Here is a 26,905-nt window from a genome sequence, read left to right on the forward strand (position 1 = left end):
CCTAGTAATGATAAGATACAGGGAGTTGAATAATATGGTCCTTGATAGCACATTAAAATATATTTGGATTTCATTTACTCTGTTATACATAAACCCAGTTACAATTCTAGATCAAACTAATTGGTAGTTTTCTGCTTGCAATAAATAGTACATGATAAAATTCAGCCAGTATTCTGAAATGTATCCTGGGAATCAGAGGATGACATACTTGCCCTAATTACTTTTTAAAAAGTTTTTTGATAACAGAATTCCATTTAGCTTCAGTGGTTGTAAATGCTCCTATTAAACTCTTAAGTTCGAGGAAGCATATTTTATTCTTTAACTTTTTATTTTTCTCTGTACATAACAATTATAATTATTAGATATTGTAGATATTTAATATTAGTAGTGATAATATATGGTTAATAACAGACATATTTATATAACAGAGATAAAATAATTGCAAACATTAATTTACTTTGATGTTAGGGACTAAAATTAATCAAATCAATTTAATTAAAATTAATTAAATTCCCTACAAAAATTATAAAACTAAGGGAAAAGCCCAAATATATTTTTGTAAACCTGAAATATTACTTTAGTCCACATGATATTAAAAAAAAAATCCTTTGAACAGAATACTTCTAAATGGCCAATCCCAGTCTGTTCTGTAAGACTTCTAAGTAAAGGGAACCTAATACCTCCCAAGGCAGGCCATTGTCTTTTTGGATATCTTTATTTGTTGGGAAAGTTTCTATCCTAAAATCTACCTCTTTGAAGTTTCTATTACATTGCTCTTCCCTTTGATACTGAGCAGTGAAAGTGAAGCCCTTTTTTTATGTGACAGCCTTTCAAATACTTGATGATAGATATCTTATGGTTTCCTTTCCCTTTCACCTCAAGTCAAGTCTTTTACAAGCTAAACATGATGTTTGACACTATATACTTATAATCTTAACTGCCAGGAGTCTGAGGCTTGTGGATCTCTTGAGTTTGGGAGTTCTGAACTGCAGAGGGCTATGGAGAATGGCTTTCTGCACTATATTAGGCCTCGGTATGTGAGCCCCTGAAAGCAGAGGTTGCAGAGTTGCCTAAGAGATGAAAATTGGTCCAGGTCAGAAACAGAAGGTCAAAGTCCTATGCCTGTCAGTAGTGGGATCAAGTTCATAAGTTACCCTAGAGTGAGATGGGGAAATCAATTTGTTTTTTTACTGCTAAACATTCCCATTCCCCTAACCTGTCCATGTATGTTATATGAAATCATCTAACTCTTGTGATCACTTATTTTTCTGGTTGTTTCATTTTAATTTCCTTTTTAAAAGTATATTCTAGAATTTTGTCAAAGATTGCAGTCAAACTCTTTGTTGTATAGGTTGCAGAATCCCATCTCTTTTCTTTTCCCCCCAATCAGGCAATTGGGGTTAAGTGACTTGCCCAGGGTCACACAGCTAGGAAGTGTTAAGTGTCTGAGTTCAGATTTGAACTCGGGTCCTCCTGACTTCAGGGTTGGTGCTCTATCCACTGTGCCACCTAGCTGTCTTTCCCATCTCTTTTCTATAATGCCATAATCTTTTAAAGACATTTTATCTTTATATATATGAAACATATCTCTTAATCTTTATGCTTATTTAAGCATCATGTCCTGAATAAATGATTTAGAAGTCACATCTGCATTTTTTTTTTTTTTTCCTGCCCTGGTGACTTAATCTCATCAAGAACAGCTCTATTTCTCTGGTACTGTCTTCCCACTTATCTTGGGTTTCAGCTTTTTTAATGCTTTTTTTTCTTAATTTAAAAATAATTTTTCTTGACAAAAAAAGCCAAATCAAAATAAAGATTGATTAATTTTACTGTCTAGCAGTCTTATTCCTTTTTTTTTTTTTTTTTTTTTTGTTCTCTTTCCTATTAATAATAGATCCTGCTCCCCTCCTTTTTTTTTTTTTTTTTTTTTTTGTCCTTTACTTTCTTCTTACCTTTACTACAATTTGAGCTTTAGCACTATTGACACTTTTTTGCAGGACAATGCTATGCTTTTTTGTTCATTTTTATCACCTATTTGCCTTTGTTTCTATTTTTTATTTTTTATATGTATCTTTTATATGTATTTTCTATTTTTTATATGTATCTTTAAAAAATCTAAATTGGTTTATTAGTTCACTGTATCCTCATCAATCTCAGTTTCTTCTTTTCTTTTCTGTGTCTTCATAATTTTATTCTTGGAGAGCTTTCAGTTCTAGCTAAGATGACTTCTATAGATTTTTATCCACCATCCTATATATCTTTTAATCCTTTGAAATCTGCTCCTCTGAAATCTAAGGTGTACTTTGTGCTCCTTTTTGATGAGAGTCAGATCTAAAAAAGCAATTTTTCTTTGTTCATCTGCTTTGTGAAGGATGAAGTTATCATTAAGACAACTCGAGAAATTGTTAGCAGCTCTGCTTTTGACTGAAAAAATGCTTTGAACAGTTAAAGAAGCTTGTCAGTTCTTTATCATGTTTCTGTACCAGATTTGTTATTTATTTCTTGATGATTCTGTGTTTCTTCTTATGTTCAGATAGTAGATAGTAAACTTGGATGACAATATTAACTCTTCTGTCTGACATGGTCTCTTTATTTTTTTTTTTTTTTTACTTTATCACACTCTGCCCAATTTTTAATTGTCCTATTCTTTTTGAATAAGCTATAATTTTTCCAAAACTTAGCTATAGGATAGCTATATCCTAATCATAAGTCCCATCAAAACAAATTTCGGTAATAGCTATGATGTCACATTTGATTTCTTAGGATGCACATCCCCCTTGCTTATTAGCCATAGTTCTTTTATGTATAGGCATCTTTAGCCCTAAGTTTTTTTTTTTCTAGCTCTTATATTGGATTTTTTGTATTTTAATCTACTTTTTGTAGACTTTCTTTTTTGGATTGAGTTTGGTGTGTAGGATTTTACTTCTTTACTCCTCCCTTTTAAGTTTAAAGCTCTTTTAAAAATTATATTTACAATGCTTGGAGGCAAATGCATATTTTACTGTAATGCTATTATCGTTTAAAAAAAATCAAGCATGAGTCTTGTTCTCCATGTTTATTTAAGGATTACATCCTAAATAAGTGATTTAGCAGTTACATATGCCATTTTTTACATTGTTTCCTTTGTGTCTTCTTAGATATATTTCATTTCCATCATTCTTATGTTTTAAACTTAAGTCCAGAAATTAATTTCTGTTTTCAGATAGTCTTTAAAAACCTCTGTTGACTTCACAAATCTATTTCTTTCCTTGACTTCACTTGGCAGCAGTAATAGAAATAATAATAATGCTCCTAAGAGCTTTTATGCCTTTGCCAAGACTTTATAGTGTTTTCTAGATTTAGTTTTGCAATATAATTTATGTCAATATGAATCACTAGGAATGGATAGTAATCATCAGAATTTATAAATGTTGGATTTTTTTTTTTCTGTTCCTGATTAAATTCTCTCTTTCCATTCAACAATAAAAAAAAACAAAACAAAACAAAACATATCTTTTGACTCTTAATGTTAGATTGACAAGTTTTTGCCTCTTCCCGGAGTCACCAGTCACAAGTTTTATTCTTTTCATCCTTTTATCCTATTTATCCACATCATGAAGAATCTGATGGGAAGAAACTTTTATTTATTACTTAGCTCCAAATGTTCAATAGTTTTCCTTTCCTTCTTTTTGTCATTCTTTCTCCATCTAGCCTCCGAAGGAAGAATTCCTTCTGCCTCTTCACATACTTTTTTCTTTTCTTTTCAACTTAGTATTACCTTTAATTTTCTTTTTTTCATTTTAAAGGTTTAGATACTTCATTTCCCTACTAATCTGGAAAGTGGAGAGGACTTCCTTAAGTCACTTTATCTTATCTTCCTGAAGAGAAAATAGCTTTCATTTGAACATAGGTTGCAGTAATTGAAAATAATTATAATCTATTCAATGTAATTATAAAGAAAATTCATAATTTTATCTTTAGTTCCCTCTTTAAAAAAATTCAATTTTCCTGAAATTTATATTTGGAACAAGTTAGCATCATTTATTATTTAGGTCACCACAATTGGATACTATGTTTTAAAAAAAATAAGAAAACATTTAAAGAACTCAAGCATTAGAAAGTATGAACAAAAGTGAAATTTTAGTTGCTTACATAAGTAAATATTGAGAGAGATGTTTAGAGTTATTGAGACAAAAATGCAGATAATAAGTGCACTTCACTCCCCTTAATTGGACGCAACATTGGACTCACAAACCTTGAGAATTGTATTTTTTCTTCACTGTTACTCATGATATACCACTCTGCACTTTAAGGGCTTAAAGTATGGATTCCTCCCGTTTATAGATTATAATCTATAAATCTACAAAAGATTGCTCTTTTGATGATTTCTTTGAAGATTTAAGCTTCGACCAGCAGATTAGAGAAGGGTAAACACAGATAATGATTATAAATATGAATATGAAGACATTAAAATAACATATCTACATATCTGTATGAACTTACATTTGTTCTATTTTGGAATGTTGTATATTTCATCGCATATTTCGTTTTTTTATCCTGATAGGTAACAGATCCAAAGCAACCTCTTTCATTGGGAGTGACATTGGGAGAACTTAGTCTTTTGGTAATGTTGATTTTATTTCAATAGTTTTTATGGAATATGTAAAGTATTATTATAAACATAGAAGTTGAATTATTTATAGTATGTTCAAATTATTGTGAATGGTTTATATATATATGACTACTGCCCTTTTATAGTCTACAGTATTAAATGAAAAGTTCTATCATGTTAATTCTATATTTTTCTGAAAACTGAGTTGGTTTTTATAAATAGTACATTTAATAAAAAAGAAAACTAACAGAATTATCTTTTATCATTCTGAATCAATTTATTATATACCTACTCTGTATTGGTCACTGTCCTAAGCTCTGGGGATAAAGAAAAAAATGAAATAGCCCCTTATATTCCTTACATTTTATAATCAAAAGTTAATTCTTAAAACAAACTTTTTTTTCTCAGTAGTATTTTATTTTTCCAAATACATGTAAAGACAGTTTTCAACATTGTAAGAATTTTTGTTTCAAATTTTTTCTCCCTCCATCTCTGACCTCTCTCTTTCCCAAGGCAGCAAGCAATTTGATACAGGCTGTCTTTATATAATACTTTTAAATACATTTTTCATATTTGTCATGTTTGGAAGGAAAATCAGACAAAAAGGGGAAAAACACCAGGAAGAAAAAGCAACAAACCAATAGACAAAAACGGTGAAAATACTATGCTTTAATCCACATTCAGTCTCCATAGTTCTCTCTCTGGGTGCAGATGGCATTTTCCATCCCAAATATATTAGAATCATCTTGGGTCACTGCATTGCTGAGAAGAGCTATATCTGCTATAGTTGATCATTACATAACATTGCTGTTACTCTATACTTTGTCCTTCTGGTTCTGCTCACTTCACTCAGCATCACTTCAGGTTAACTTAAGGCATTTCTGAAATCAGCCTGCTCATCTTTTCTTACAGAATGATAATATTCCATTTACATTCATATATTATAACTTATTCAGCCATTTGTCAATTACAAAGTAAACTTTATAGCAGTGAAATTTATATCTTTCTGAGTGATTTGGATTTATAGCACATTTAGGATTTCCCCTTTGAGTTTTTGTAGCCTGAGTTACTGAAACAATCAAATTATATGCTTTGAGCTGAAAAGCATATAATAATAATTGGAAAGCATAAATAAAGAACCCCCAACAACCAATACTAGTTGAATTATTTTCAGGAGGTTTGTGTTAAACTGGTTGATTTGTTGAGAAAAAAAAAAGTTTTGTCTTATTGATTCTCAGTTTTAATTAACATATGCTAGAAGTCTGAAGCTATTACCATATCTATTTAATAGAGAAGTTGACAAATTTATCTGAAAGGAAGAAAGAACCATCTCATTATACAAATGCTACCTGTAATATCACTAGATTTTTGAAAGTACAGAAACTATTTCACAAATTCTACAGATATCTTTAAAATTTTGGCATTTTTGTAGATGTTTAAAAATTATATTATTAAGATTCACAGATAGGTAAGTTATGATTTAGAAAGAGTAGTGATTATTTTTAATATTCAATGAATAATTCAAGAATTTTATTAATTTTATTCAATAAATATGTTTACTTATGTTTTATTCTTTTTTAGTTACTTTTCTATTCACTCCCCCATATTCTGCAATGATTAGCTTCTTTGCAGTATAGTTTTACCTAGTCTGTGATTGTGAGAGTATCAAGAAGTATGAGGAGGGTTGTGAAGGGAACATATTGTGGTTAAATATATTTGTATTTATTTAAATGTTCTTATCTGTCTTAAAGGTAGTACCTCAAAGTAAAAATTATGCTTTAGGCTATAGCTGCATTGTTTCTAGATTTTTCTGGTTCATCTAAATACTATGAAAGTAATTTATTTACATAGTATTTTGTTTCTACCTATTTATAAAATATCTTTTTAAAAACAGTTACGTGGTAAGTCTTGATTTTTTTTTGTACTAGAATTGTAAATATCAAAATTAGGCTTTAAATGTGTTTTCTCTTTTAACCTGTACATTCATGCTATAAAACATTAATTGGACTCTTTCACTTGGGCAGAAACTACTTGCTAATTTCCTAACTGAATTTCATCACAAATTGTCTGTCTGAAATCTTTTCCCTTTTCTAAATCTGTCAATGCAATATTTTCGTCCCTTTCATTTTTTAGCAGGTGACCTTGCCTTTTGCTTTCACTTCACAAAACATCATTTCTCAGCCCTTTCCCTTTCTTCTCATTTTTTCTCCCTTACTCAGAGGAATATGTTCTTTCTAAGGCTAACTCCTCAACTTCTCCTCTTGATTTCTGCCTCTTCCTATATCATATCCTTTTTCTTAACATCATTATTCCCTCTCCAATTTTGTGGGAAATTGTTTCTGTGGACTCTTAAAGAGTCTGTATGTTTAAAAATAATCACTTTTTGGCCTTTCCTATCATTAAGCTACCAAGAGAAATTTCTTGATTTCTTTTTCTTTGGTACCAAGTTTATTGTAACACTCATTGACTCATTTCTTCACTACTAATTCATTTCTTAAGTGCCTATTATCTGGATTTTAACCCTATAATGTTGCCCAAATTGCTTTATTCGTGATCATTAGTGATCTCTATAGCCGAACCTTTTTCTCAATCATGTCATCATCCATGCCTTTCTCAGCAGCATTTTATACTGTTAATATCTTTTCTTCAAAACTTTTTATTGGCTGCTATGGCTCTGAATTGTCCTGGTGTTTTTCCTATGTCATCTTTCTTTGGGTAAGTAAGAATGCCTGGCTTGAGTTCACATTAGACATTAGAGAATTTACACTTACTACCTATGTGACCCTGGGCAGGTCACTTAACTCCAACTGCCTCACATCCCTCCCCCCCAAAAAAAGAAAGTTAAACATGTATCTCTCTGGATTTTCCACAAACACTGAAAGTATTTCCATACTTTTAGATTTATGCATGTATAGGTTCTCCTTGCTAAATGCTTCTTCTGTCTTTTATTTCTCTCAAATTCTCCTACCTCCAGGACCAGTGTTCTATCTACTGTATCATGTAGCTAATTCATGTTTAACATATTTTAAACATTTTTTCTACTTTTGGATAAAATCTCAACTGTCTAGTGATATTTGTGTTATTTTATGTGATTGGATTTGCTAGACACATTTCTAAAAGTTACATGAGTAACCATTCTAGCTCTTTCCTTCTTTTTTACCCAGGTTAATTCTTTTACCCAGGTTCCATTCTTTTTTTCCACTTTCTTTCAGTTTCTTTTTCTTACCCTTTTAGAGCTATGTAGGAAATCAATAAATCCATGATTCTTTAAGTAAATTTTAAAAAGCTAGTCTCTATTCTCTGTTTTTTGAAATGAAAAACCCTCTTAATACTGTATTTGAATCTCAAATTTTTGAAATCAAAAATTTTGTAATTTGAAATTTAGCCATTTGTTTTTAATATTATACCTGGACAAATAGTCAAATAAATATTGTTTCCAATTATGTAGTTAGCGCCCATTCATGCCCTTCTCTCGTGGGGTATTGTGTACTTCCTAGATTAGAAAAAATTGCCATAATGTTATATAAAATGTTTTAATTTGTCCCCAAAATTTAGAAATATAGGTATTCTTGAAAAAGACTCACTCATTTTCAGTGGGAAAAAAAAAAGCAATGCATTTGACTTCTCTATAGAGGATGGAATTTCTCACCATTATTGGTAGAATAATAGCTTATTGATTTTTAATTTATTAGGGCTAACAGTTTTTAAGGCCACATTATGTTTTCATATATTAAATTGGTTTTGCAGGCAAAAATAAATTAAGTAAATTTAATTTTTTCTCTAACAAATATTTAAAAATATTCTTTGAATTATGAACTGCTTAAAATAACTCAGGGTTAGAAAATTCAACTATCTCATTTTCACTCTTGGTTTTTTTTTCTATAAAGTTATATTCTTCAGGAAAAAAATCAATGTGTCATTTCTTTGTAGGTTCTTTCATTTTGAGCAAAATATATTCATTTTGTACATTTTGACATTTAGAATATCTTTTTAATTTTTAAATTTTTGTTTTTCTTTCCATTCTTTAGACTGCTAATGAAAACTGGACTCCCTGTATATTAAATGAAGCTGCAAAGATCATATACAAGGTGATACATTAGAAATCAATTGTATCTTTCTAATATAGGAACATTTATTTTGTTTCTTGACAATCAATATCTTGAGTTAATAGATTGTGCACCGAATTAAAAGCAAGAAATCTGGGTTCTAGACTTGACTTTTTCATTCTCTATATGAGTGAGAAAATTACTTAGCTTCTCGGGGTTGTAATTTCTCAATTTTTAGATGTAAAATGTATTCCCTTAATAATCACAAAGTTCTATGGTCTTATATTTCCTTCATATAATGTTTTCCATGAAGTTTTCTAAGTACAAATTCAGTAGAATGTTTTAATTTTCATCTATGCATTTTTCAAAGTTAAGACAGTTATCAAGGAAATACAATGTTCTAATTGATTGATGGCATTAATATTTTTTCTTTTATAGCTTGTATGCCTTGATAGTCTTAGTGCCTATTGGAATGTAAACTGCAATACATGTTATCGTGGATCCAAGGAACAGATATTGGTAATTTATTTTATGCATTTATTGTCCAGGTATCTATTTGAAAACTTAAATGTCTCAGAGCTTATTGAAGCAGTGTGGATTTTAAGCCATCGATGCCTCTTGTATATCTAAGTTTTTTTTTTTGTGTGTGTGTGTGTGTGTGTGTGTGTGTGTGTGTGTGTGTGACAACCAATCCAGGTAAACACATTTTAGAGTGATAAATTTCTTGGTGTTAGTGTCTCTTACAGATATACCATTTAAAGGGCCATGATCTACATTGGTCAGAGAGACTATTTAAACTCTAAGTTATGTAAGATACGTACCTTGAAATATTTAGGTGGATTTCAAAAGAAATTAATAAAACATTCACTTTGAAAAGTATTTATAGAATAATTTTTGCTTAGAAATATGAATTAAAAATAAAGAAACAGCATTGGGGGTTTTAAAAATTATAATTTCTACTCCAAATCTGAAAGCAATTATTGTAAACACAAAGTATGCAAAAAGAATGAATACTACTGTTCATGAAATGGTTTAAATTTTGTAGGTAAGGATTAAATTTATATAATCTCATTTTTTCATACATTTATGCTCCAAAGTTCCTTTTCAGTTCTAAATCTGTGAGCCTGTTTATTTTAATTGTAATGGCTCTGAAGCATTATTTTTGAAAACTTTAACACATACTATCTATTAATGTTTTAAAAATATAGCTCTTTAAATTCAAAGGAAAATTCTATTCTATTAGTATCTTAAAAATCTTAGAATTAGTATCTTTAAAAGTGTCTTGTCTTTTAGAATTATTTTAAGAACTTTTTTTTATTTCTTGAAACAAAATATGAATCTGCAAATTATTTTTTTTGCATTTATCTCATTGGATTCCAAAAAGGAATGGTTTTCTAAATAAAAGGACCAAATGAGAAAATAGTTATGTTATTCAGTCTTTAAATTCAGAAAAAATATTTTTTATCCTTTCTTTTTTTCATAATATATTGTGTATATATGATATGGGATATAAGATACCATATGTAATTACATATTCACAGTCATCTTTTTTTTTTTCTTTTTTTCTTTTTTTTTCATTATTTAGGATCATTTGAAAAGTGGAATCCCTTCCAGTATTAGTAGCAGTAGCAGTAGACTTCCAAACTATCAATATAGTAAGTAATACTTTTGCAAGCATTTGTGACTTTTTAATTTTTCCTATGTCTTCTAAATATATTTATGGACAGTAGTTGAAATAGAGTGAAAAGCTAAGGGTTTTATTACTTCATATCTTAGCTTTACAAAAATGGTCAACTTTAGGACATTAAAGTTTTGAGTTGTTGGATTAGAACTAATTATTAAAGAATAGGTCATTAATTTTTAAATTAAATTATTTCTAGGTACCTACTAAAGAAAACACTGTGCTTCTTGTTTTTTCTTTAATGATTTTTTTTTTACGCTGATCTTTTTGTAAAGAAAGTAGATTTCACTTTCCAGTGATCACTTCAATTAGATCTTCCCATGTAAACAAAACAAACCATTCCATTGACCATGAATGACACTGTGAATTGTAAGCTTTTAACCACAGTGGTAATCTGCCACCTTCTAACAAAAGAAGGGAAATACATTTCACTATCAATTCTTTGACATTAAATCTTAAATCCTTATTTTCTGTATTGACTGTCTAATCAATCTATTTATGTAATGTTTTATTTTCCCTAGATAATAAATGGTTCTTCAATACAACAGGTTTTTTTTTTCTTGATGCTTAATAAAATATTAATTGAGTTAACCTGAAGCTGTACCCTAAAACAGTCTGCTTCTTAGTAGGAAAGACCTTGAGGATTTATCTGCTCCTCTGCGATTCACTTCCCTCATTTCCTTACCTATTCCACACTCTTGCCCCACATAACTTACAGTGGAGAACTATATCTTTCATTTGAATCAGAAGACTAAGGATCATTATGTGTTGTGAGGTCTTCCTCTTGAAATGAGCTCTACTTTAGTCCCAGGATTGCCCAAGCACTTACCCTTCTGTGCCCTAGATTTCATGGAGTAGAGAGGAGGAACAGAGAAAAGCTGGACAGTGAGGATTTCACTATTAGGTGAAGAGGGGCTAGTCAGATGGGAACAGAGTTGGGCCAGAATTCCAAGTCCCCCTCACTGAAAAGGAAAAGAGAATTCACTGCTAGAGAAGAGGCTACTCTCATAAACACATCTGAGGAGTGAGGGCTTCCAGTAAGTCTTTCTGACTCTTTGTAAGTCTCTCCTCTTTGGCTAGATTGAGAAGAATGATATACTTGGACAAAAGGGACAGGAGAATGTGATCAAAGAGAAACAGGATGTGGGGCAGAGAATCAAGGAATAGAGAATCTGATGACATTTAAACATCAGTAATCACATTTCAGGGAAGAAACTGATGGAGAGGGTTATAATAGCTTTACCTGACCACTGATATGACCTGTCTCTCCAAAGCCAACCCCTTGCCTCATTCCATTCACCTATCTTTTTTCTCCTTTTTTCATAGAGGGTATGGAAGAGGCAGGGGAAAGGTTCTGCTTTAAGATAGAGAAACCATTCCCACTACCTGATCCATTCCCAATTTTTTTTTTGGGGGGGAATGTTTGGAGGGAATTCAGGAATCCAATTTTTCCAGATGTAGGAAAGTTGAGCAGGAAAGTATCTAGTCACTCATGTTCAAATGCACAGGATCAGGAGTTGTAGATTCTACTTGAAGTCCTTGTGAAGGTTGTTAGAACTCTCTTGGTCTTAAGGGGAGAGGGTGGCAGAGATAAGGCCTACAGCTAAAACCCTCCTTCCTCTCCTTTCTCCAAACCCTCTGGAAGGCTTAAACAAGGGTGAGGTGTCTATTTCATCACAGAGAGGTATCTTGTTCAGCAATGAGTTAGTTAATGATGAATTAAAATAATGATGATTACTGACAATATAATTAAAGTTTTCCCATCTTGAAAACTAAAGGAGTAGGACTAAAAGTAGACCCTATTAGATTCTTAGTCTTTAGTACCATTTCTTTTTAGCACCATTTTATATTGAATAATTTTTTTTTTAATGGCCTCAGTGTCAGATTTGCCTTTAAAGAGGAAACCAGAGAGATTGGTTTTAAAAGAGTTCCCAGATTATAAAATTTTGAATTTTATTAAAATTTAACTAGTGAATTATGAGTTTTCTGAGGGAAAAATAACTAGCAACAGTTTTTTTTAATAGATTTTAATTTTTGAATTATTGAAATTGTCCTTTTATAAATTCTGTATGCCAATTGTCGATTTAACTCTTTGTTTTGCTTCAGTAGCTTTGGCAATATATCAAGTGGAAAAATTGTCAATAGGATATTTAAAATTATGAATTGTGACACAGTTAATTTCTAGATGGCAGTAGTTAACACATTTTCTAGCAGATCTTTTACATCCTGTTTTGCATCTCAAATTAGTTTTCTGAGAATATTTATATAACTTAACAAATCTTATTTATGATCCCATTTGTAAGTTTTGTAGAAAATTGATTTGAATTCTGCTTTATTTATTACTTCCTTTTGAATTTGCACCATGAACAGTTAAACAGTAAATGACAAATTGGTAGATAGCATCAAAGAAGAAAATTGATTGAGTTAATTATATGTATATATGTTTGTATAGTTTAGAGCCATTTATATACTCAGATGAATCTCTGATCAGTATGAATATTTTCTTTAATAGAAGAAATTAATATTGTAAGCCATTTATGTTGTGAGAGTTTTCCATGTTCTGTAGTTTTTTCCAGAAGGGATCTGCCTGGTGTTCTAGGGAATTGAATCAATAGAACTCTATAATTTTTTTTTCTTTTCCTGTAGTCTACCACAAAATTTTTGATTTTTTTATATTATGCTTAATTTCAGCATCAGGGAAATATAGTAGATGTATACATACTTTTTGGGGTCTATTTTTATAATTTTAATCTTGATATTCTTAGTAGCCTTTAATTTACCATTTTGTTCCATATTATTGTTTATAATAGCTTACTTATAATATTGTAAATATATCTTATGACTGTGTTGTGTAAGTTTTCAGGCCAATATCTGCCTCTGCAAAACTTTACATGAATCCTTATGCAGAAACTGAACTCAAAACACCCAAACTTGATTGCAATATAGAAGTCCAGAACATTGCTATTGAATTGACCAAGCCCCAGGTAAGAGGTACTTGGACATTCCTTTGCTCTTAAATCATTGTAGAATCCTTGCTTCTTAATGTCTTCATCTTGAATGTAGCTTTGAATATTTTGAACATATCAAATAACTTAATGTGTTTTCTTATATTTAAAAAAATGAAATTCACTAAATTGTTATTTATTGTAATTTTTCTTTGCTTAAAAAGTAGATCTTAAAAAGTAGGTTATAGCAAACTGCATACTTATCTTTTCCTAGTTGTTAATGAAAGTTTCTAGGGATTTTTTTTTTCATATTTTGAACATTTTGGAAGTAGGAACACTTGGAAAATACTGAATGTTGGACCTTTGATGAGAGGGAGAAACCACACAGGTAGAATTAAAAAAGAAAAGTTCTTACCTATCAGCTATTTATTTTGGGTGGGGTTATAAGTGTAGATTTTGAGAAATTGAGGAAGTAGGCTAAGGGATCTAACGAGGACTTGTAGTTCTGTTTCAGTTCTACTAGGTTTCAGTGCCAGCTGCACTTGAGCAGCTGCATGGTTTTACTGGTAGGGATTTTCTCATATAGATTAAAAAACTCTTTGTAAGCACTCAGAAAATTAACCACTTAGCCATCCTTTTGGTAATGAATTTTATAAACTTAAGTCTAGTGGTCCTTGGACATCAAGTACACCATACAATGCACGGGGTCTCTACCTGCAGCCTTTTTAGTTTGGTGGAACATACCACAGCTTGCCTTCTCCTAGCACGTCTTTCAGAACTTTGTTTACTTATATGGCATTAAAAGAGAGAAGATAAAACCTTAGTGGAAGGTGATATTCTTATTGGGGAAATTGGCTTGGCATCTGCAGAATAAAATTTAGTCATTATCTGTATGTAAATGAACAAATAATTATTGTTTTGTTTTTGTTTTGATAGTACCTCAGTATGATTGATCTTCTGGAATCACTAGATTATATGGTTAGGAATGCTCCATACAGGAAATATAGACCTTATTTGCCATTACATACTAATAGTCAACAATGGTAAGTTGGAGGCTTATCTTTAATTCATTCTAGAAAAAGAAAGTTACTATAGTTATCAGAAAGTTATTGAGGAAATTAATTTATTATTTATTATTAAGGAATTTAAAAATATATTATCCATCTGTTATGGTTCTTTCTCCAGTAGTAGATGGACATTTTTTAACCTGTAGAGCTCAACTTACACACATCTTTTCATCCTGTATGCCTCCTAACATGTTTTTCCATAGGTCTTCTACAACAGTACCCATTATGCTTATTAGGCCAGATTTCTAACTGCCTTTTTTTTTTCCCCCACATGAGAACAGTTCAGATTTTTTATTTCTTATACTTTACTAATTCTATATCTTTGTGTCAGTTTCTTACTTGAAATGTTATCTACCCCTCCTCCCCCTGCCTGTTAACAACTTTCCTTAAATCTTTTCTATTGTTTTCTTTAATCATCACAGCTACTCTGCTTCACTTGTTACATATCTACTTAATTATAATGCTTGATTATGAAGAAAGTTATCTTCTTCCCTTCCTCCCCTTATTTTACATTGTAGGAGTTTTTCTTTTTTCTTTTTTTTTTCCTGAGGCAATTGGGTTTAAGTGATTTGCTCAGGCTCACACATCTAGGAAGTGTTAAGTGTCTGAGGTCAGATTTGAACTCAGGTCCTCCTGATTTCAGGGCTGGTACTCTATCCACTGCACCACCTAGTTACCTCCCCACCCCCCCCAGTAAGGATTTTTGAAGACAGGAACTACATTTTTTATCTCTGACCTAGAGAAAGTGCTTTCTATATGATAGATACTGAGTAAGTACTCTCTAATTGGTGTTCTAGACAAGCCCTTTCCTGATCTATCTTTAGATAGATCCTAATAGATCCTGATAGATCAGGATACATCCTGATTTATTTTTTATAAGATATGATTCCTCATTGCCTCCTTTTTCTGATAATTCAAGGTTTTCCACAAACTGACACTGACTAGTCTTTGTAGCTTCCTCTTGAAAGTTTTTTTTTCCATCCAAATTATTTTTTATCGCTTTTGTGTCATTTCCTTTTTGTGTCTTCAGTTCATCAAATCTTAAATGCCTGTTATTTCAAAACAGGAGATAAAGCATAACTATTCCTTTTCGTAATTCTGTATCAATTCATACAAGTCTTTATAGATTTTTCTGAAACCAGGGAATGGAAAGTTCAAACTAGTGGCTATGGAAGATAAAATATAAAGATAGTAAACGTTGAAGGAAAGGATTTCTCATAGGAGGAGGAGTCCATTAAAGTTATGTATAGTGCTTTTCCTGGGTTTTCTTTAAACTGAGTGAAATTGGTAAGTTTTTGTAATGCTATTGCTGAGATAAGTTTCCTCTAATTTTTCTTGTTTTTTTCTTTGTAAATTTTCAAATTTTCTATTAAAAAATTCCTATTTGTAGGTGGAAGTATGCAATTGATGCTATTCTTGAAGTTCACATAAGACGATCTACCCGGATGTGGTCATGGAATAATATAAAAAAGCACAGGCAGTCTCTAAAGTGTTATAAAAATGCATACAAAAATAAGCTAACCCAGAATAAAGTCACAGAAGAAGTACAAAATGAAATTCAGGTATTTTTTACTTAGTATTATTTGTAATTGCCTTTGTTTTAGAATGTCTTTAATGATTAAAGGAAAATGTGGGTTTACTTCTATTTGACTTCTAAGTCAGTAGTTCTGATTTCTTTTAGATAGGGACCTTGATGTAAAGCAAAATTTTGATGAAAGTGAACTTTTCAATTATATTTCATTTTAATAGGATATTAATTTTGTAGGAAAAAAATCTAATTTTCATATACAGATTTAATTTTTTTCTGTTACTGACTAATTAAAATCATATAATAATAATTACATTTGGTATATATTTCTTCCAGGACACTCACTTTTTTTTCAATTTTTAAAATATAGTCCATTAGTGTTGTAATATGACAGATAATTATTTATAGAGTTTATCAGTTAGAAGAGAAAAAAACTGAGTCACATAGTAGTTTGCTCAAAGTTACAGAATCTGGACTCCAGTTCTGCCAATTCAGTCTTATATTCTGTCATTGATTTGTCATGTGAACTGGGAAATGGATCCCCAATCATTTAGATTTTTGAAAGAATATTTTTGAAAATATTCACTTCTCTAGTTATTTTTTGATTTCCCAAATTTGTTTATTGTTCATGTCCATGTTCTAATGAACTGTCATAGACATTAAAGTTTGTTTGTGAAAGGAATGGAATTTAACAATAAATCAAACATATGCTGTGTTCTTAGCACTGGACATGGTTCTAGGTGTAATGACATAATGAATGAAACAATGCTTCTCTTTTACAGAGGAGTCAACAAGGGCATAAAAATATTTACAGAAAGAAAGGTAATGAGAATAATTATTTATAAATAAAATACAGAGTAATTTGAGAGGGATGACCCGAAAAGCTGAGTGGTTCAGGAAAGGCTTCAAAGCTTCATATAGAAAGTGCTGGTCAAGATGTTTCTTTGAAGGAAGAAAAGACATCATTGGTAACTTTGGAGAGAGCAAATTTAGTCTTATGATGAGATCAATACCCAGCTTGCAAAAGGTTGAGGAATAAGTAAGAGGAGAGGAAATGGAAGTAGTGAGTAGAAGCAGCTTTTTCAAGGAATTTGGGTGAGAAAGGGAGGAGAGACATAGATTAAGAGAATGATAACTAACATAAAATGAAAGTTTTCCGAAAATGAAGGAAATCTGGATATGAAGGAAGGTACCAGGCACTAAAGGGATGTCGAAGATGAGAGCAGTGAGGAGGTAATGGGAAACAGAAGAATAAAAGGATTGCTTTAGAGCAGTGATTCGAATAAAAGTTGGAAAATATAAATTTATAATGTGTTCATGGTTATATAACGTCTTCTAGTTCACCACCATAAGTAGAGTGGAGGAGGGGAATAGTGAGAATAATCCCTGGGCTGAGGTGTGGCAAGGAATGAATGGTGATACAGTAAGGCATTTGAAAGTAGAAGTTGGTTTTAGAGTAGGCTTACTGTAGAATCAACGAGATGGAAATGAAGGTTGAGCCAGGATAATGGCCTGAGAAAGAACTGAGAGGTAGAGGGATTGGAGGCCCCTCTGAGAACAAGAATGAGTTTGGGAGGAGTACAACATAAAGAAAAGTGGAGTCATGTGGTAGGTTATACCAGATAGAGAAAGGTCTAAGTTTTTAATTGAGGAAAGGGAATTCTTATGGGTAATGGTAGATATAGTATATGGGTGAAGTGGAGTGAAGGAATAGTTTATCAGATATAAGGAGAATGGTTTTTGAAGGACAGAGAACTTGTACCAGCTACAAGTTTGAGTAGGTGATATTTAAATAAGACTTCTTTTTGAACATTTGTATTTCCAATTTTGTCCTTAAAGCTTACTATGATACCATACCCAGAAATCTTACTTTTGAATTGTTTTTAATGAAGTGGTTTTAACCTTATAAAAATTTATTTTCCCTCATTTTAAAGCATTTTTTTGTGTAGCAAAAAAAGATTTTTATTTTCATGGAGTTTTTTTCAAAAGGACAAGAAATTATGTGGATGAACATTAATTATTTGGTTAAAAATCTCAGATTTTTTTTTTAATCATTCATTTACTTAAACATCTATCCTCTTGTTTTATAGGACTTGGAGAAGAATCTTGATGTTTTCAACATTGTTTTAGCAAGACAACAAGCACAAGTTGAAGTAGGTAACTTTTTATATTTCTAAGTACTTTGTTTTTATAATTAGTTACTTAAGCCTAACTTCCAGAAATCTAGTTGTAATATCTGATGAAGAAACTGAAGCAAATCTGTCTTACTAACAGTGATGTACTGATTTATTTCAGTGTTCTCTAACTAGACTAACCAATTATATGAAAATGACCCTCAAAAGTGATTGAGTTGAAAGTCGATTAAATCTTGAAATGAAATATTTTGTCCCTTTTTTTCCATGTCTTTGCATACTTAGTATAAATAATTGAGATACCTGAATATAAATTCTAAGTTACCCAGAAAGATTATTAGTGTTTTCTTATATTATATTGGAGACAATAGAAAGAACACTGGCTATGTAATTAGAGGGTTTGTGTTTGATAAACAGATCTGCTACTTGTTAGCTCTAGGACCTTGGGCAAGTCATTTAAATTCTCTGGGCTCTATCATTTAAAAGAAAGGGCAGTTTGGCAAAAATGTAAGCTGCCATATCTTTCAAAATGTGTGGTGTTGTTTTGTTTTTTTTTTGGTGTGTGTATGTGTGTGTGTGTGTGTGTATAGGGAGTGTTGTTTTTTTTGATCCATATTTCAGATTTAATTGGTGTAGGAAATCCCTCTACCAATGTAGGTCAATAACATTTTTACAATTTTAAGTCTTTGAGAGTTAATTGACTCACTGAAAATTTAAGTGACTTTCCCAAGCTCATATGACCAAGACTAAAAGGTATTATTAGTGACTTTTGAATCCAGTTTCTTCTGACTACCATGATGGACAGCTCCCCAATTCACTGCACCTTTTTTCAGAGTATATCTTCAGTAAAAGGCAAAAGATTTATACAATCTGAAGAGAAACCAGAGCATAGAGTATATCTTTCCTGAATATAATAATATTGTCTTTTTTAAGTGCTCTTTTAAAAAGAAGATTTGAATTTAATGAAATTTAAATATATTCAGAAATATTTTTTTACTTTTTAGGTGATTCGATCTGGGCAAAAATTGAGAAAAAAATCAGCTGATACAGGAGAGAAGCGTAGTGGAGGCTGGTTTAGTGGATTCTGGGGTAAGAAAGAAACCAAGAAAAAAGATGATGAAGAATCCTTGGTTCCTGAGAGTAAGTTTCAATTCAAATTAATGTGTACTTCATTAATAAAGAAATATAACACATATTCATTCTTACCTAATTTAACACAGTTTCCTAAACTAATACGAAATTAAAAATATAAGAGAATATTTTTGTGTGGTGTCTGAGTAAGATAAAGTGAATAGATTTTTATTTTGAACCTTAATTGGAGAGTGTACATATTTGGAAATAGACAAGAATTTCATAGAAGGGATTTGAAAGGATTGTGTTAAATGAGCAGAGTACATAATAACAATAATATACTACATAATAACTAACCTACAAGTATAAAGCTTTTACATGCTGAACAAAAAAAATTTACAAAAGTAATATTTAATGCAGTGTGGCCTGGATTTTCAACAATATCTGTTTTAATATGTATTCAAAGAAATATAGATGCGTTTAAACTACTTTACCAATTTGGCTGGTTCTCATAGAGTACTTTAATCAGAACTCTTAATAGATTTTTATCTATTATAGTAAAGTTATCTTTTTGCACTAATTCCCTAAAAATTCTACAATTTTTATTGTAGCCATTGATGACCTTATGACTCCAGAGGAAAAGGCAAAACTCTTCACTGCCATTGGATATAGTGAAAGTACCCACAATTTAATTTTACCTAAGCAGGTAAATATATTGATAAAATAATTTTTTTTTACTTCTTTATTTTGTTCTAAGCTTGAAAGTTACAAAATGAGTCAGTCTGGGAAAAGTGGTTAAAACACATTAGAGTTTAAATTTAGCAATGTGATACTCAGTTCCTGGAGGTAAAGTGGCTAAAAATAGTTGGAATCTTAAGCTTGGAGCTAGGAAAACCTGGATTCCAATTCTGTCTCTTAACAGCTCCTAGCTTTGTGGCTCTGGATAATTCACTTAAGTTCTATATGCTAGCAGTTTGTTTATTGGTGCTAACTGTTAATATGTCTATAGTACTTTGCTTATTAAAATTCTCCCACTTAGATGTGGCTTTGTTACAAATTTAAGAATTACCTGAAATATATCATTATGGAATTGGAATTTTATTACTGTCATGTTATTGTTTCTTTCATAACCCTCCATAAGTTTGTTTTTAATTTGTAATCTTACAAGAGAATATGATTTTTATACCACAGTAGTTGTATTGAGCCTTGAACAGTTTTATATATTACCAGGTTATTTTGGGATCAAATGAGGTAATATATTTGAAATGCTTTATAAACCTTAAAGCCAAATGTTAACTATTATTATGACAAAAGTATTGGCCTTGAAGTCCTGATTAGCTGTATCTATTTGGGGAATACCCAGCTTTTCTGAGCTTTAGTTTGCTCACCCATGGTACCTACTTGCCATTGTTGTGAAGACCACATGAGATGATGTCTATAAAATGCTTTGCAAAACTTAATGACTATTTCCTATATTAGTTATATTATAATTAGTTATAATTATTAATATTAATTAAAGTTAATTAGTTTAATCTTTGCATATAGTATATATTGAATATGGTATGAATTTTGCAAGAAAATAGGAACCACTTAAACTTTGTTTTAAAAATATTTTTTTTCTCTGTCTAGTATATTGCCCATGTAATGACACTAAAACTTCTTAGTACATCTATTACGATCAGAGAATACAAAAATGTTCCGGAGATACTTAAAGTTCAAATTATTGGCTTAAGCACTCGAGCATCTCAGCGGCCAGGAGCACAGGCACTTAGGTAAATTTTTTAAAATTGAGATTTTTGATTTTTGTCTTGTATTAGCTACAAAGTCATATAAGTACATAATGTTTGCACTCAAGGTCTGTGTCCTCATGTTAAAAAAAAAAACAAATCTGACATATGGATACTTTATTTGAAGATCAAAGATCAAATTATATACAAATTTATGGTGAGCATTTTCTAATCTGAGGCATGTAAGATAATTTATTTTCTAAATAAGACATTCTCTAGCCCCTAGAGTTCACTGATATGTACCATATTCCATTATTGTGCTTGCATTTTTTTTTCTTTAAGCCAGGCAGATTCTTTTTCCTCTCTGTCCATTTCCACTCCTTTTAAAAAAGAAACTATGGGAGATAATGAGGCATCTAATCTTGTGAGAATGGATGCTGAAAGCTATGTCCACCTTCTTGACTTTTCAGGACGAAAAGTAAACCAGGAATAAAAAGCTATAATCAATTATTCTTGAGATAATGTAGCAAAATAAGGGCCAATAATGAAAGTTAGTTGAATAATTGGATTAGGTAGCATTGAATTCATCCAAGCATACAAAAAAGTTAATGAGTAATACAAATTAAGAAACATTAAAAAACAGTATTCTACAGTATAGTCTCTGATTAATTGCTGAGAGAATGATACAAAAAAATGTTATATGGATTAAAAGAAGGAATGAGAAAAAATTGAAAACTTCATAGAAAAATGGATCTTTCTCCATTTAACTCCTATGGACATGGACAGTTCAGGGCAGCTTCAAGGAGATGAGAAAATCTAAACTGTGTTTGGAGGATCAGAGAGTAGATCAATTTGTCCTGGAAGGAGGGTTTAATGTAATAGAAGATAAATTTGAAAGGGTATTGTGGTATGAGATCTTGTAGAGCTTAACTGCTAATTTGGACGTAGTTCTTTGACTTGAAAATGTTCTTTTCTGAATTTTGTATATTTAATTTTTTTTCCATCCATTATATTAAAATAAATGTGCATTTAATCTTTTTAAACATCTGTTTGTAGGGTCGAAGCAAAATTGGAACATTGGTATGTAACTGGTCTAATGCAGCAAAATATTATTCCATCTCTTGTGGCTTCCATTGGGGACACTAGCTCATCACTGCTTAATATTGAATTTGAGACCAATCCAGAGAATAGCACTGCTGATCAAACTCTAGTAGTTCAGTCTCAACCTGTAGAGATCATTTATGATGCAGTAAGTACAATTATGAAAGATATTAAACATTTCTTAATTTCATTGTAGTCTGGCTTGGTCTGGCATCAGGGAAGTTTACTGGGGTCATGTGGCTCAGGTTTTGTATTAGATACCTCTGATTTAGATGTGAAGGCCTGTAGTTTCTGTCTTCCAAACTGGTACTATCTTTTCCTCTCCATTTAACTCTTATGAAACTTGATTCTACCAAATCTCCTTGCCTTGTATCTTATACTTTCTACAAGCCTCTGACTTTATTCTTTGGGAAGCTCATGAACAACGCATTTAACAAAGAATCATTTCCAATTTTTGATCCTAAAATTCAGAGAAAACGAAATAAAGCATAATTGTAAGTCAGGTAGGAATTTATCTAAACTCATAATAGTTATTCTCTAGATCTGAGCTGTGTCTTGACATGATGAAATAGATAAAGTAATATTTGTTAAATGAAATGATTCATTATCATTTTACAGAAAACAATAAATGCAATGGTAGAATTCTTTCAAGCAAGTAAGACTTTAGACCTTGAGCAGATAACAACAACAACATTGATGAAACTGGAAGAAATTAAAGAGAAAACAGCTACAGGTAAATATTTTGAGCATTTTATTATTCATAATGACAAACTGGATTTCAAAGTCTGTAGACATTGAAACTGCAAATGGAAACAGAAAAGCATGTATATTCAACCTAACATGATTTTTCAACAGTAAGGCCAATATTCAAAAAAATTATATTTTGGAGCACTTATTACGTTGTATGTCTTGGGCCCAATGTATAACTAAAATATTACATGTCTTCTATATCATGTTTGTATGTTAGTGATCATATGACTTTTAATTCTGAAAGTCATAATAATGTCTTTTCTGGAGTATATTACTTAATTGTTTATCTGTCTGAGGTACTTTGAATGATTGCTTAGAAACAGTCATGGACTGTTTAAAAAGCCAAAATGACTATCTTATCTTTATATTATGTTCCTATTTCATTTTGAATTTTTCATGTTTGGTAATAATTTGTTTGTATTTTTTAATTTGTTTACTTACTAGATATTTTGTTTTCAATTTATCATCTTTAGGACTTACCCACATGATTGAAACACGGAAAGTTCTTGATTTAAGAATTAATTTGAAGCCTTCCTACCTCATAATACCAAGAACAGGATTCCATCATGAAAAGTCAGATATTCTAGTTTTAGATTTTGGTACTTTTCAGGTATGTTTTTGTGTGTATGTTATATATAATTTTCCATCTCTAGTGTTTTTTTCCTCAAAAATTAAATTCCATTTTTTAATCCTTTCCTTAAATTATCTTATGTGGTCTTAATTTATATATTTGGAAATAGTTTTAAAATGATTTTATTCTTCATCATATTATTTTTTTAGTATGTCCTGAGAAAGGTTACTGATTGTTTTTTGTGGTTTCAATGTTTAGCATCATACATTGTATTTTTTTTTTTTAATTGAAGTTAAGGTAAGTTCATGAATTTTTATTTTTTAAGTCATTAGCATTAAATAGAAAGGAGTTTTGCTAGTGACTGACTGAAACCTCTTAACATTATGCTCAAACCTTCCTTCCTCCCAGGAGAAAACTCAAAACAAATGAAATGATTATGTGGCAAGGTGTTGGTGAAAGACTACCAAGAATCATTCTTCTGGTTTGGAGAGAATTAACTACTCAGTTCTTTGCTACTTGATCTAACTAAAATGTGTTAATGTATATGTGGAAGAGTAAATTAATTTTTTTTTTTTTTTATTTTAGCTAAACAGTATAGGTCAAGGTGAAAGAAAAACTACTACTTCATCTCTAGAAGAAATAATGGACAAGGCATATGACAAGTTTGATGTTGAAATTAAAAGTGTCCAATGTCTTTTTGGAAGAGCAGGTAAAAATTTCTTTCTGGATTTTGAAATTCAGGAATTCCAATACGGATTGCTTTGTCAAATACATGAGCACAAGAATATTTAGGTGTTGGCCTGTAACTAGTCTTAAGGAGTTTTAGGCAAAGGAGTATCTGAACAATTCAGTTAAAGTTGTTACCACTACAAGAAATATAATTCTCAATGTATCTTTATTAATACCGAGTCTTAGCTCAAAAATAAAGTTTAGTCTTATGTGGTCATAATATTTGATGATGCAAAAAGAAAATTAAAATTTTTGTCTTAATGTGTAGTGTTTTGTTTGGTTTTCTGGGGATCTTGGAGCAGCTTTTGTTTCAGCAGATTAATCACCACAAGAATAGCCAGGTGTTAAAGTCCAAATTCTTTATTGTCTCCTTGTTTGGGGCTTGGCTAGCTTTCTGGAGGCCTTTCAGACCAGCCTTGGTCTCAGTGGGGGAAGCAGGGGGAAAGGCCAGCCACCATGGTGGTGTGAGATGGAATGAATCTGTCTCTTGAGTCCCATCCTGGCTGAGTTTGTCCCAGTTTATATGCTCTATTATAATTAGATCATTTACAGTATACTGAGTGTAAACTAATCATTTTATCACTAAGGAACCATTATTTGTTGTAAGATTAAATCAATCATACTGAATTTGAGAACTATTTTTCACCATGCTAAACTAGATAACCATTGTCTTATCAATTTCACTGACTTAGCACCTTGTAAGAATCCTTATTTCAAGTAGAGTTCTGGCCCATAACATTAATGGAACAAAATATTACTGAATTACTTTAATAAAAGCACTAACTAATAATACTTTTAGTGTGTTTTATTGCCTTTAACACAAGTGATCTTACATCACTCACTAAGCAAATATTTAAATCTGTTCAAGAGTTTATTTGGCATGAACCATGGAAATAGCTGGTGATACAGGTCCAAAGAATGAAACAATATCTACTTGTTTTCTTTTCTAGACATCTTTAATAACTCTTGTTTATGTCATCACTAGAAACAGTCTAACATTAATTTTCCAATTTTTCTTACCAAATTTCCCCCCCTTCCCCCTTCCCCCCTCCCCGAGGCTGGGGTTAAGTGACTTGCCCAGGGTCACACAGCTAGGAAGTGTTAAGTGTCTGAGACCAGATTTGAACTTGGGTCCTCCTGAATTCAAGGCTGGTGCTCTATCCACTGCGCCACCTAGCTGCCCCCACTTACCAAAATTAAAATGATTTGTTGGGGCTAGGTTAACAAGCTTTTTTTGAACATTCTTGAATGTACCAAAATGTTGTTGACATTTAGCTAATATTTAATGCTCTTCAATTATACAGATCTTTCTTTTCTATAAGAGTTAACAGTAAAAGATTATTAAATGGAAAGAAACCCAACTTTCTGGATTCCCAGATCTAGTGTTTTGGACTGTGATCTATGTTCTCTCTCAATTACCTTTTTTTTTTTTCTTTTTTCTTTTTAAAGCTTTATTAATGCATTTGCTTCTTCATGCCTGTTATTGCAGGATATAGCCCTTCCTTATGGAATAATTAGTTGAAATGGGAAAAAAGTTAACAGAAACAAACTTGACTATCTCTATCTGAAGTGTATGCAATGTACCCATAGTACTATACCCATGAGAGAAGAGGGATATGTAGATTATTTTGTCATCTTTCAGGAGCAAGATTGTCATTTGTATTTAATCCGAGTTTATCTGTGTTACTGTTATTTTCAATACATCTTAGGCATATTATTTTTTTGATGTATCATTTCAGTTAAGTGAATATCAATATCAAGTAAGTGAAACTTCAGATTTCATATAAATCCTTATAATTTTGTTTCTTGTACAACCATTTTCTAATTGATAGGATATTACTGTATTTCTAGTTTTCTGCTACTACAAAAAATAATTCTGTAAATATTTTGATATATATTCTCCATTCTTTTTCTTTTTGCTCCTATAAATTGCTAACAAAACTTAGTTATTAAAATGGGTCTTATTGGGCTCAAAATCTTAATTTGCTTTGAAAGGTGTTGCTCATACTGCCATTATTCAAATAAATATAGATCTATGTGAATTGGTACAATTGGTTCACATCTTTACCTTTACCCTCTATCCCTTAATTCTTTTCAAGTAATATTTGGTTTTTACTGATTTATTATTTGTAATAAGGGGGGAAAAAGTATTATGTAATTTCTTTCTTTTTTTTTTTTTGTTGATTGTAAAGGGGAAGATTGGAAAAAAGCTCGATTTCAGCACCCATCATCTTTGCATATATTACAGCCAATGGATATCCATATTGAGTTGGCTAAGGCAATGGTGGAAAAAGACATTAGAATGGCCAGGTAATGTTTGTTATATGAATTTCTTTTGTTAGAGAGATTTAGCTGCTTCAGTTAATTGGCTTTGATAAACAAATGCAAGTTTCTTTTAGTGAGATCTCAGTGATTTGTTATGTCTTATTTAATGTGAAAATATTTTATGGAAGAAGCTCTTACTTTAGGGCTGTATAAGAATTTTTCATCTTTAAATGTTTTTGTAGAACTGCAGACAATCATTAATAAAATAAAATGTAAAATTTGAGTAATATGTAATGTCATTATGAAATTAACAGTTTTTTTTTTTATCTGAGGGAATTTAAAACGTGAAATTTCATTTTGACTTTAGGTAAACATTCTTACCATATTATGCTTGTTGCTAGATTCTTATCACTAGGTTAATGCTCTCTTAAGTTGATGCATATGATTATAGGATGGGACATAATTACAAAGACATGCTTTAAATTTCACTTTCAGATTTAAAGTTTCAGGTGGGCTTCCTTTGATGCATGTGAGACTATCTGATCAAAAGATGAAAAATGTACTGGATTTGATTCATAGCATACACCTGCCGACAAGATCAGATGTGCCTTCTCCAGAAAGAAAGGTAAAACTTGGAAAACATTTTCAAATCATTATTGTTTGTAGTTTTTTTTTTTAACTTATTTTGACTTTTGAATTTT

The 26,905-nt window shown here is 31.0% G+C and overlaps 1 protein-coding gene across 7 annotated transcripts in view; it reads left to right on the plus strand.

Annotated features, from left to right (window-relative positions):
* VPS13C (vacuolar protein sorting 13 homolog C) overlaps window positions 1-26,905 on the plus strand; it is a 164,335-nt gene that overhangs the window by 30,422 nt on the left and 107,008 nt on the right. For all 7 annotated transcript variants that reach the window (XR_012486976.1, XM_074294924.1, XM_074294925.1 and 4 more), the window contains 17 exons: window positions 4,544-4,603; window positions 8,620-8,679; window positions 9,076-9,156; window positions 10,223-10,292; window positions 13,175-13,302; window positions 14,200-14,306; window positions 15,721-15,892; window positions 17,949-18,011; window positions 18,995-19,130; window positions 19,673-19,767; window positions 20,691-20,833; window positions 21,845-22,037; window positions 22,508-22,622; window positions 23,113-23,249; window positions 23,796-23,919; window positions 26,132-26,249; window positions 26,700-26,829. Coding sequence is in view for 6 of the 7 variants with exons in the window: in XM_074294924.1 (XP_074151025.1) it covers window positions 4,544-4,603; window positions 8,620-8,679; window positions 9,076-9,156; window positions 10,223-10,292; window positions 13,175-13,302; window positions 14,200-14,306; window positions 15,721-15,892; window positions 17,949-18,011; window positions 18,995-19,130; window positions 19,673-19,767; window positions 20,691-20,833; window positions 21,845-22,037; window positions 22,508-22,622; window positions 23,113-23,249; window positions 23,796-23,919; window positions 26,132-26,249; window positions 26,700-26,829 (1,932 nt within the window). In the remaining variant the exon portion in view is untranslated. The remainder of the gene's footprint in view (window positions 1-4,543; window positions 4,604-8,619; window positions 8,680-9,075; window positions 9,157-10,222; window positions 10,293-13,174; window positions 13,303-14,199; window positions 14,307-15,720; window positions 15,893-17,948; window positions 18,012-18,994; window positions 19,131-19,672; window positions 19,768-20,690; window positions 20,834-21,844; window positions 22,038-22,507; window positions 22,623-23,112; window positions 23,250-23,795; window positions 23,920-26,131; window positions 26,250-26,699; window positions 26,830-26,905) is intronic.

This window comes from Sminthopsis crassicaudata, chromosome 2, assembly GCF_048593235.1.
Source record: "Sminthopsis crassicaudata isolate SCR6 chromosome 2, ASM4859323v1, whole genome shotgun sequence".
Classification (NCBI taxonomy): domain Eukaryota; kingdom Metazoa; phylum Chordata; class Mammalia; order Dasyuromorphia; family Dasyuridae; genus Sminthopsis; species Sminthopsis crassicaudata.